Source organism: Meleagris gallopavo, chromosome 2 (genome assembly GCF_000146605.3).
Source record: "Meleagris gallopavo isolate NT-WF06-2002-E0010 breed Aviagen turkey brand Nicholas breeding stock chromosome 2, Turkey_5.1, whole genome shotgun sequence".
NCBI classification, from domain to species: Eukaryota; Metazoa; Chordata; class Aves; order Galliformes; family Phasianidae; genus Meleagris; species Meleagris gallopavo.
This window is the reverse complement of record NC_015012.2, coordinates 79,475,626-79,488,216: the sequence shown is the minus strand read 5'-3', so window position 1 is coordinate 79,488,216 and position 12,591 is coordinate 79,475,626. Positions and strand designations below refer to the sequence as shown.

The following is a 12,591-nucleotide window of genomic DNA, read 5'->3' as shown; positions in this document are numbered from 1 at the left end:
GCTTTTTGTGCAGCTACATCTGATCTGAGTTTAGGTATGTGCCAATATTTTGTTGAGGAACTGGAATAAAGCCAAGTTCTGTAAATGACTGGTCAGTTCTGTTATTCGGTTTTCTAACTGGTTGACAACAGGCTCTATACGAGTCAGCAGTGTACACTAGCAGCAAAGGAGGCAAACCACATTTGGGAATTCATTAAACACAGTAGAGCCAGCCTGTCAAAAGAGTGGGGTTTTGCAGCTTAGTTTAGCACTAGTGCAGCCTCATTTTGAATATATGGGGTTCTGAGCTCCACAATATAAAAATGATGTTAAGATACATGAAAGTGTCCAAAGAAGGACCATGAATCTGGTCAACGGGTTGGAAGAAGTGTCCTGTGAGAAGCTGAGGACACTTCTGATTTTCTGGAGAAAAGAAGGCTGAGAGGTAAGCCCATTACTCTCTGCAGCTCCAAAGGAAAGCAGAGGGAGGTGGTGGGCTCTGCTCCTTATAACTAATGGCAGGACACACAGGAACAGCTCAAAGGTGCACTTGGAGAGGTTCAGACTGTACATTAGGAAAAATTTATTTACTGTGGTCAAATACTGAAATAGGCTTCCTTGCAAGGTAGTTTGATGCCCCATGCCTGACAAATGTCAATAAGCATTTGGACAATGCCCTCAATAACACGATTTAACTTTTGGTGTGCCCTGAATTGGTTGCACTCAATTATATTCAAAAGTCCTTCCGACTGAACTACTCTATACTATTCTATTCTCTTCGATAAGTTGTATTACACATACTTACTTGTTAGTTGGCCAAAAACAGGCAGACTCTCCTCTACCTCATCATATGAAGCTATTGATACAACATACTCTATATCAGGTATAAGATCTGATAAGACAGTTTGGGTTGTGCTAGGTGAAAGAGTAAATTCTTTAGTCGGTCCATCTGCAATAAATATATAAAATAGTTAATGCAGTGTTTAAATCCAGTAATATCAATGACAAGATGATTTAAAAAAATACAACAGAGAGTAATCTACCTAAACATCCAATGACAATTTTGCAATGATACAATTCTGCTTTCCTTAAATATTTTGAAACATGAAACTTCCAATTAAGTTGTTTTCAGTACTGAAAAAATTAGTGAAATGTTTAATAAATTCCAGGAAATTTGAAATTTAAAATTGTTGTAGTTTAACTCCACAGGTGGCTCAGCACCACACAGCTGTTTGCTCACTCTCCCCACTTCCCAGTGGAATGGGTAAGAGAATTGGGAAAAAACAACATAGAACTTGTGGGTTGAGAAAAAAAATTACTAAGATAAAGAAAAAGAAAAGGATAATAATTTTGACAAATGTAAATATGCATAACAAGTGATGCACAAGCAATTGCTCATCACCACCCAACCAATGCCGAGGTAGCTTCCCTGAGAGTAAAAGGTAGCAAGATGTACTCCTACCCACTTCAAAACTCTTTCCTCATGATGTCATATGGTATGGAATATCACTTCGGTCAGTTTAAGTCAGCTGTCCTAATTCTGTTCCCTTCCAGCTCCTTGGGCCCCTCACTATGAATGGCCCTGGCTCTGTACAACACTGCTCAGCAGCAACTATAAATGTCAGTGTGTTATCAACATTGTTTTTCTCCAAGAACAAAATATAGCATCATATCTGATATTCGGAAGAAAGCAATTTCATTTCAGCTGAAACTAAGACAAAAATACACATACAAAATGTACTATAATTTAACAAATTATGGTCCAGTTCCAATCCAGATTCTCACGGATTATTTCTCAAAGTGAAACAGAATAACAAGTGTCTTACACAACTATTATTATGGCCATGTTATCGAAGTTACATTACATCACTGCATCATTATCTGACATATGTAATACTTCCTTTGGGAGATGGACTTGAACAAAGACCAATATAATTCCCTAACTTTAAGGTAAAGGCATGGAAGAGGAACACAGTGAGGACTTTAACTTCTTGTTCCTTGCAAAGGAAAAGAATCCAAAACTTATTACTTGCAGTCCACAAATGGTAAATACTAAGAAATACTCTAATTAGGAACAGTCTCTGCTCTTTCGTGTATGCTCTTTGCTGCTACCCAATCTTCAGAAAGATGTCACTCACTGTTCTCATACCTAACTTGGATACAAGTAAAAATGTACTCAGGTTTTCCAAAAACCAAATAATAAAATTTTATTGAACTCACCATTTGTAGGAACCACAGTTATCCTGTAACCCATTATTTCATCTGGTGGCCTTTTCCAAGACATTTGAACATTATGTTCATCTATAATTGTAAAATTCAAGTCTGACGGTGGATTAACTGCAAAAGATTTATACCAGGTGGATGTTTAAACATTTGAACAAGCTTTGGCAAATGGAAAAATAAAATAATGTTGAGCAAAGCTTACTAAAATTGTCTTTGCATAAATTTGTTTCCAACAAATATAAAGATATGTTGTTGGAAAAAGAGTAAAATAAAAGCTGACAAAATATGACACAACATCAAAGAGTATACGCGTTACAGAGGACAGCACAGAATGTATGTTTCTTGAGTTGCCAAGACATTCAAGAATGGCCAGCAAAATCAAGCACAATAGAAAACACATTTGGATACATGTACAATGAGTTCACAGATAATCACCACATATGCAAACATTTCACATAACAATTAAAAGGAATTTTTGTACATGCTGGGTGCAATCCGTACAAGCATGCCAAATCACAACCTGCTCACAATACCAAGAGATCATTTAGAACATTGAGAGAACACAGTACTCTTCTTAATTAGACATCAAAGAATTGATCCACTTTTGAGTATAGTCTCTGCACAGCCATATTTCTTATCAATTTCACTGATTCTAGAAACTTGGCAGAGAAAAAAAATATTTTTAAGAATACAGGGAAAACAAATTGGCCATTTGTTCAAATTGGCTCATTAAAACAATTTCTGTTAGGGTCTAGATAAGAATATGCATGTAAAATGTATATCAGTAATAATGATATACTGATGTATCATTTTATTTCAGAATAGGGAGAGCTTCACCCCTTGGTTCCTAGAAGCCTCTACAGTGACATACTTTGCATATGGCTGCAAAGAATGGAGGAACTAAGAGGTGGATAAACGAGGTTAGTAATGGTTGAAATTTGCTGATATATTTGAGCCAATGTGAGAGCTCATAAAAATAAGATTCTATATGTTTACACCGCATTAATGTAAAAATTCAAAGGTGTAAACTTTTGTTTTCATGTTCCCCTTGCAGCAGGTGTACCCATACTACTAGTGGCATTTTAGCATAAAATGCCAGTATGGTTCCATACAACACAATGGTTAATTATGAAAAGACAGTATCAAGGTATTTTTATGGACATTCATTTTACGGAATCTATAGAGAACAGCAAAGAGGGCACCAGTGATTCAAACAAATGACTGCAAATAAATCTTATAGGAGCTGATGACAGAAGTAAATGAACAGTACAGAAAGAAATAGTTTACGTATGCTATTTTGCAGCATCATGCATATGTAAATGAGATGTTGATTATTATTTCTTTAGCTTCCCACGATGGACAAAAGCCTCCATGTACAAGGTTCATTACACAAAGACATTTCAAAAATATTTTATAATGATATTCTCTTTATAAAAATGTCATGCTTACTCATGCAATATTTTACTGACTCACTGTCAGTGCATGGTAGGTGTATTATATATTATTATTTAAATAGGTCTACAAAGTAAGATGAGATTCAGCCATACTTTCCTTTACTACTGCAGACCATTTTGCAGGCATTCTTAATCGACAGATTTTCTCCATTTCACAGAAGATCTCTATCATAACTCAAATAAGACTTTTGTCTTGCTTTAGAGCATAATTTAAAGAGCTGATCGAGAAATAAATGCTAAAACATATACTTATAAAAAGACACCATCCAATTGCACTAAGTAAGACTGAGATAAAAAAAAAATGATAACCAATTTTGTAGCCTTGTTTTTTCTTTTAATTTACTGTTATTTCCAACCATAGGATAATATGGCTTTGTAATACTGATAAAATAGATAACTAGTATTGAAGTAATTGTTATTTTTCCTATTATCCATACACAGGCAGTGAGATTAGACCATTAAAATGTGCATGCACATTTTATCTATCATTCATTTTATGAGTATCACAATGCTGGAGATTGCAGGCTAGTTTCTTAGTATCAAAATCATGCAACACATGTTAATAGTATAATACATTCAGGTAATAAATAAGAATATCATTATAAAATATTGTTTCAGTAGCAATGGCTCAGGACAAATTTAATGCAAAGGCAGAGACAACTGACCTGAGCATGCTTTTAAAAAAAAAAATCAGTACATGGAAAAAATAGCACCACCAACCTTGCAAGTAAATTGGTATGTTGCAGCAGAGACTTTAGGCTTTAACTGCTGAAGGACAGCAGCAGCCCAACTTGTTGATATCCAAATGACCGGATTCCAGATAAACTGAAAAAACTGACTGTGAGGAAAAGTCTTGAACATTTTAAAGGGTTTTGATCCATTTTATGAAAATTCAGATGTGGATTTTGGCAGTTGAAAAGAACAGTACATCAATATATAATTAACATATCCATTCATTCAATTATTCACACCTTTTTAGAACAGCAGTTTTGCAGGGGACATCAGAAAGTCCCCTAGTCTTTCCCATGGCCAAGATACGATCAGCCATCCCATGTCATTCCTGACATGGTTGCTCAGATCACATTTTGAGACTTCTACCATTGGCAAAACTGCCCACTTCCCAGTGGAATTGCCTGAATTCCTCTGTCCTCATAAAGTTGTTCCCAATACCTAAGCCCAATCTCTGTTGTTGCATTTTTAATCTGCTCATCCTCAGCATATGGCTGGCTCAAAAAATTAAATCACTGTGTGCTTCTTCCATGGAAATCCAAAAAGGAAATTTGCCGAGTGAAGAAAAGCGAGTTTGGATCCAATGTTGTCAAAATGTCTTCTGGACGGCCTGCAAGCTTTTGATACTCACATAGAATCTCTACAACATCCACTGTCCTTCACATGGATTGAATTTCATCCATGTGAAACTGGCTGTGGGATCAAGATCAAAGCACAGTCATATGACAGAGATCCAAGTCAATCTGAAGTACATCAAAATAGTTAGAAGGTAAAAATCTTACTGTCATCATCAAACAGGGCAACTCCACCAGCCCTCCACAAAATTCTTCTTATGAAATCAGACCAGGAACTAAATGGCCTTGGTCTAGTGGGAGTTTGCCCCATTGCAGAAACAGCCCTTAAAACTCCATTTTACAAAGGCTTAAGCCTTACCTGAGCAAGCAGTCTTGACATAAGACTAATAGCCCAAATAAAGCTGTGCACATGTGTAAAGTGTAGTGACAGTCTGTCCAGCCCTGCTATATCAAAATCTAGGACAAACTTCTCTCTGACATATCAAGGTACAAGATTGTGAATGTAACAAATGACAATATCGTACTATTCCCTTCATAAAATGATCCCACTGCTGCTGCACAGAAATGTAGGGCTCCCCTACGGCATTCCAGTTCAGTAAAATCTTAACTTGCTCTATGACAGTATAAATTTTTAATGTTTACACAGTGTTAACTCTCACCACTCTTAGAACTATGACATGACAGCTTCCTTGATTGCATATCCTATCTTACAGACCACAAAAGAAAAAAAAAATTTAGACATACTTCATTCACTCCTTCCTTTATATGCATATAATACAACAGTATATTTTCTGCAAAAAAGAAAAAAATGTATAGAGCAAAGAATGTTATGTATGTCTTAGACTAGCTTGTATTACTCAACAGATAATACACATCTGCTTATCAACAGACCAGAAGTCTACAGTTTTTTATAGACAACACATGTGACTGCTAGAGTATCCCAACAAGTGTCTTAATAAGACAGAAGAAAAATGTAATCAGCAGATCAAGCAATTCAGATCTATAACCAATCTTAAAAGTAATATAACTTGGAAGTAGCTGCACTCCACAATCCTTACGTGACACAAAAACTGTAATTCCAACACTGAAAAAGATTGCTGCTAATTAGCATGAAAAATAACATACTGGTTCTTGTTAAAATAGCATACAGGCCATGGTAGCTGAAGAATAAGGCCACTCATGGTCTCACTGAGATAAGCCCCGCTGAGGCTGGAAGAGGCCCAAACTCTTCATGTAATGTTTTCTTCATACTTGGCACAAATTTGACACAGCTAACTAGATCGCAACCCCAGTCAAGGTCCTTTGAAGTTCATCTTGCTAATATGAATAGGAGAAGGAATGAGTTATAGCCTATCAGTATAGAAAAGAATAGTTCTCAGCCTTGCAAGATATTCACTGCCAATAGTACATAAAGTGTCTCCTGTAGATCTGCATTTTTTAAAAATTTTACACTATATGTGAAATTTTTTCAAAATACAAGATATGCAGCTCATGTAAGTGTATTTTGAAAGAAAATCATTTCAATATGTATACATTTTTTGTACATGTAAGCATACATATTTAAATGTAATGTAACAAATAACTATAATATATATAAACACACTACATGCATAAATGTTTACCAAATGTTGTCATATTTGTTCACATGTATGTGCGTGCATGTATGTATATACATAAACTCACATGTACACTTTGCTTCTAATTCTAGAAGTGGGAAAAAGCAAGAATTTGTAGTCAGCATCATCCATATACAAAACACACCTTCACACTTCAATCTAAATGGTTCTCTCTTCAGGAATTTGAAAATCAACAGCTAATTTCTCAAAGGATAGAAATCATACATCAAAAGGGCATGAACTAATGGTCCCACCAACCAATTCCAAAGCTGATTAGGTGATTAACTTTAGAAGTTTCAGCTATCCTGGGTCATCCTGGGCTCAGGGATGCCCTCCTTTCCTATTCTCTAGAAAACAGACCTCTCAGGTCTGAACCAATTCCCAAAACATTGAAAAGTCAGAACCGTCACGTGCTCAATGGTTATGCAGAGCCAATTATTTCCTTCCTGTTGTGCCTTTGAAAATCCCTCTGCATGTAGCAAACACTACAGAAGCCAGAACACCATAATAGCACTACCTTCTGATTATAACAAACTGGTTACTTGCAAGGAATCAACTTGACTCAATTATGACTATAATAATGAAAACATTATCTTTTAATAGAAGGACGCAGATTTGCCCCCAGTTTTATGTGATCACAGAAGGAAAATACAGTGTGTCAGAAAGAATTCTTGACGCAAGGACATTCACCAAATACACTGCAGTTGGGCAGTGCTGGACTGAAATGGCAAGAAACAAATAAAGCATAAAATAAGGCATCATACACATGATGCTTAAGGCCAGAGAGGGAGACCAGAAGGACTGCAAATTAGAACAGGTAGAATTTCATTATAAAAGTAAAAACAGAGCTTGAAAACATATCTGCTCACTTGTCCAAAGTAAACAAGTAACTTCCACAGTGAAATGCCATGAATGCATTCGGACTATACGTTGGTTTTACCCATTCTACTGTCACAGTAAATATCCAAAGAGAAACCCTTGCTTTGCTATATCTCTGTATAAAAGCTTCAACACCATTACTGCACCTCTCGCTTTGCCAACAGCAACAGAACACTGCCCTTGTGAACCCTTGTGAAGGACTCACAGAGCAGCTGTGATGAAGAACCAGCTTCATCCTGGAGTATTTAGGAATCTGAACAGCAGTTTCAGAAAAAAATACCAGATCTATGCCAGGAGAGACTGAAAAATGGAAGCTGGAGGAAGGCAGAAGAAAAAGAGAGTGTTGTCTTTCCTTCCCTTTGCTTTCACAACACATTCCCACTGCAGATCAACAACCCTGACCACATCAAGTGCTCTTCTCCCTTGTCCCTCTCTCACTTTTTCATTCTACCAAGTGCCTGCACACAGCTGATGGAAAAAAAACTCAAACTGCACCTCTTGTAACCACTGTAGGAGGAGCCAAGGGAATAAAAGAAAAAAAAATTTTTAAAGTGCATTAAAGTACAGTCATGCAACTGTATGTAGCACTAGCAGCCTGAGAAAGGACTGGAAGGAAGAGGATTATAGAACAGTATGGTGTGGAAGTTGAAGGAACAGACCAAGGAGACAAATATTTGTAGGAGAAAGTCAGTTCAGCAGACAGGAGTTAAGTTGGAATGAGACCAGAACTAAAGCAACTAAGATCCAATATGTACAAAATTGAAGCACAATGTTACAACAGTGCAGAAGAATGGTCCCTATTGCCCAGTCAAAAAGCACAGTGAAAAAAAAAAAAAGGCTCTACAACAGCAGCTCTCACCAGAGCAAGTCCTAATCCTGATTTTGAATTTCTATTTTCAGCATCGCTATTTCTCACCGTACTTCCTACTCAAAGACACTTCTCTGCTCTTGCTTCAAAACTTTGGAGCTATGAGAAGTTGCTCCAAAGCCATGCACTTTATTTAATACATATTTAATACAAACTTTTAAATGCAGAGCAGCATAAATCCTATCAGGAGTGCTCCACAATTGACAAGATCAGGCTTCGTCTGTTCCTTTGTTTAACAATGGCACACACTTTATAATGAGATCTAAACAGTCAGCTTGACTGGTAATATAACTAGCTTCATCCTTACAAAACAGTTGCGTGCTTCTCCAACACATACTTCTAGCTTTCATTAACAGTCCTCAAACTGTGGCTGTTTCAGTCCACACCACATAAATAAAATGCCTTCACTCATTTTGAAATAGCTCACTCCTTAAACGTAACCAATGGTGCAGCACAACAGCAACATCACTCAAGCCCTGAACCAGCTCATTCCTAGTAGTGGGAAGCATGCACAAATACATCCACTCCCTTCTTCCATCAAAACCGAACATTTCCTCTGCTTTCTCTGGCACAGTGGTCTTGCATTTGAAATGCAGTTCTGAAAAGACTTTAAATGACCTTTCTGGTTGTTCAGCCAACAACAACGTAGCATGAGAGGGAGGCAGAGAGTTGATCCCCTCCTACGGTGACCAGATGTAGTACTGACAACAGAAATGCCATACTTTCCAGAAAATTGTCTCTTTTATGCCTCTGTGCCCCATGACAGCAGAGCAGACATGGGAAGAGACATCTTAGAGGCCCCTCTCACACACCATACTTTTAGTAGCCATCACCCAAGACAACCAGGTCCAGACACAGGCAATTGTGACAGGTCACAATCAGAGAATTTTTTTCAGCTCAGTATGGAAATAGGAGGAGGGGAAAAACTGAATTACCAGACACTGGCTTCTGTTTTTCCCAGTTCAAACACAAGGCACACCCTATTGATGGAGCTGAGTTCCAGAGGTCAGACCAAATCACATCTGCGTCCAGTTGCACCTTGCATCTTTGTATTTCTCTTGGCAGACACTGCTAACAGAAATGCTGTTACTACTGTCCAGCTCACATGGAGGAGGTTATCCCACACTTGTGCTAATCCCTCAGGGCAGCAGAGACACCACAATGAGCGTTGTGTCTCCCTACAGCCATAGGCAGGGAGCTAACAAGGACTGACAGGAATCTCCAGCAAGACCAGGGGCCCACAAGGAGGAGAAAGAGGAGGAGAAGGCTGCTCCAGGGACAGTGGCGCAACAGGTGTGCCAGAGCCTCGGAGCCCAGTGGCACAGCATGGTCTGGCTCAGACTCGGTCACCTTTTGGCTGCATATGGGATGCAAGATACAATGACATCTCCCCAGAGCTGTCCTCCACGCCAGGCCCACCGCGAAAGCCGAAGTACCTGGGGAAGGGTAGGGCCGCCCCAAGGGCTCAGTCAGGGGTTGCCCCACCGAGCATGGGGGGCCAGGAGACCAGCGGGGTAAAGGCGAGGGGGCTGGCCCAAACAAAACACAACAGGCGCGGAGAGCCAGACTCTGTTGGAGCATTTTATTTCAGAGCTGCAGATGGTCGGGTGGTGGATTTCTCCTTTCCTCACTCAACGCAACTAAGCACAACTGCACAGCCCAGTGGCTCCGGCAGGCGCAGGACCGTGGTGTGGGCCCTGGCAGTGCCCAGGTCTCCTCGGGACACTGCGTTCCCCTGGGGCGCCGCTGCTGCAGGGCGGTGTGGACAGCACACCAGAGAGACAGAGAGAGGGAGCTACATTTTGACTGACCAGCCAGGAGAAACAGAGCACAGAAGGAGCTGGGCAAAGGAGAGGCGTTCCTCTGAAGGAGAGAAAGAGAGAAGGTGAAGGAGTGACATTCAAAAAGAGAGAGGGGAGGCGGCAGCTTGGGCCTGGTGGGTTGTCTCACGGGGCACCCGCGCAAAGGGGCAGGGGAGGACGGTTACCTTCAGCCTCGATGGAGGAGAGGAGGGCGGCGGCACACAGCGCAGCCACTGCCGAGCACAGCGCTGTCCTCATGTCTGCCCTTTCAGCTCACAACAACATGAATGAATCTGCAGCAGCAGGGGCAAAAAGAGGAAGAAAGGAAATCATATGCATGGATTAGAGGGTTGCGTGGGTGTATTCATGAGACATAAGAAAGACAAACGGGGATTTCACTTTGTTCCCTTATCCCCAGCACCCACCCACGGGACCAGGTTAAAACCTCTAGACTTGGAAACGGTCCAAAACTGTGACAGATCTGCATGACTAACTCAACTCCGTTCTCTCAATAATGTGCCTTTTGTCACCGAACCCTTCCTGATCACGGTAGCACACACAGCTTTAACCTTGCCAGGGTTAACGTGCAAAGCTGTGCGCCTCCACACGGCAGGAGCCAGGAGGGAGCTCCATGACTTCATCGCGAGTGCCATGATAGCTAATTCAGAGGTCACTGCTGCCTTCAATCAGCCAAATGTCTCTTTCAGCTGGGGATTTTATTTGGCTCCTTTTTCATAGCTGCTGAAGCACTTAGTTCGCTGGGTTTTAGTGGTCTCAAGGCAGTTTGGAAACCATAATAAAACTTTTTTTGAGGTGTTCTGCCTACGAATGTGCTATTCTTCATTTCTCGAAGGTCTGAAATAGATTATACAGAAGTGTATGTAACACAGCTGAAACCTGACACGTCCGTCTAGCCACAGTGTTTCAACATCTGATAATTCATTTACACATTCTGAGAGAAAAACAGATTTAAAAAACACCATAAAGAGCGGGCAGGTCAAAGAGTCCTGCAATCCCTGCAGGTTGTCCAGCAAAATAGGCGGGATTGGGCCAGGTTAGTAGCTCCTAGATGCAAGCAGCTCTACCTTTTTAACTTTCTCTGCTCAAAGTCATGTTAAACTGCTCCCACTTCCTCCAGCAAAACTTACAAATGATTTTTCTTCTAAGTAAGGGCTAGTATGCGTGCCCCTCCTTGCACAGGCATATAAGCGTTTTTTTAGGTCAGGAAGTAGGGAGGGGGTAGTTTGGTTGAACAAAGCTATAAATGCATCACATACCATCCATCATAATTAGGCTGGAGGAAAGAGAACTCCACAAGCAATTAGGCAACAGATTTTATCGGGAAGGTGCCAAGAGCAAAACAAAAGAAAAATACATAACTCGTTAGCCCACAGAAACAGCCAAAAGGGAAAATATTCTTCTGCCATCTGAGGAACTAGCCAGCAATGCACATTCAGAGGGCAGATCCAGGAAACGCTACCGAGATCCAGGCATGCCTTTCCCGGTTATTGACACCGAGCCTGAAAGGCTTCTGCCGGCCGTCTGCAGGGCAGCTGGGTGCGCTGCCTCAGCCAACTGCACATAGCATTAGAGCGAGCTCAAAGCAAAACCAAGCGATCATTTCAGTCCAGCGACACCTCCAGTGCGTAAGCAGAAGAGTAAAACTGACCGCGTCGAGTCCCTGACACTAACACAAGCACCGAGGCTGGCATTTAACAGCCCTGAGCTCCACGATCCTGCCACCGCTCTGCGTGGGAAGCAGCCGTCCTCTCGTGCAGCTAACACTGTGCAGCGACTAAAGGATCGCCTAAGCCCAGCGTTCAAAAGGACTTTAGTCCTGGGAAGCTTGCGTGGGCTTGGAGTGCCATCTTTTGATCCTTGAGAAGAGCAACAGAAATCAATCATCTCGCAGCGGCACCTCGGAGCTCATTATTGCTGCAAGTCTACTGCTCCCGGTCTACATTTTTCTTTTGTGCAATAAAACTTCTCAGCCAAACACCCATCGCCCGCATTGAAACAACTCCGTTTCCTTCTCTCAAACCTGGACGTGTGAAAGCAATCCTGCGGGCTGCAGGCAGAGCTCCCCGAGCGGGCTCAGCAGGGCCAAAAGCCGCCTTCGCAGCACCACCACAGCTTTTATCTTGAAACCACTCTAAGAAAATACCGGGCTTTCACCAGTAGCAGTCTGATCTCACGCTAATTCAAACCCACAAAGGTTAGCCAAGTATTTCCAAACGATGCAGCGAGCGAAATCTACTATTTTCATGCTTTACATACATATACACGCATCCTCTAAGAAACAAAGAAACAAACAGGAGAACCCAGTAGTTGGGTCAAAAGACATAAAAACTGGGAGGAGAAAGAATGCCGGAGAGCTGCAAACAGCACGGGAGAGGCGGAGAGCGATCCCCGGCAACCGCTGCCCGGGCATCCCCCGAGGGGACGGAGCTCCCGGCTCCGGGCAGC

General features: G+C 41.0%; 1 protein-coding gene across 1 annotated transcript in view; it reads right to left on the bottom strand.

Moving 5' to 3' along the window:
* TMEM30A (transmembrane protein 30A) overlaps nt 1-12,570 on the bottom strand; it is a 38,571-nt gene extending 26,001 nt beyond the window's left edge. Inside the window, exons 1-3 of the mRNA XM_003204401.4 lie at nt 10,311-12,570; nt 2,200-2,316; nt 785-928 (exon numbers count right to left, since the gene is read on the bottom strand). Coding sequence (XP_003204449.3) covers nt 785-928; nt 2,200-2,316; nt 10,311-10,383 — 334 coding nt within the window. The 5' untranslated portion in view covers nt 10,384-12,570. The remainder of the gene's footprint in view (nt 1-784; nt 929-2,199; nt 2,317-10,310) is intronic.
* Between the last annotated feature and the right edge of the window lie 21 nt (nt 12,571-12,591).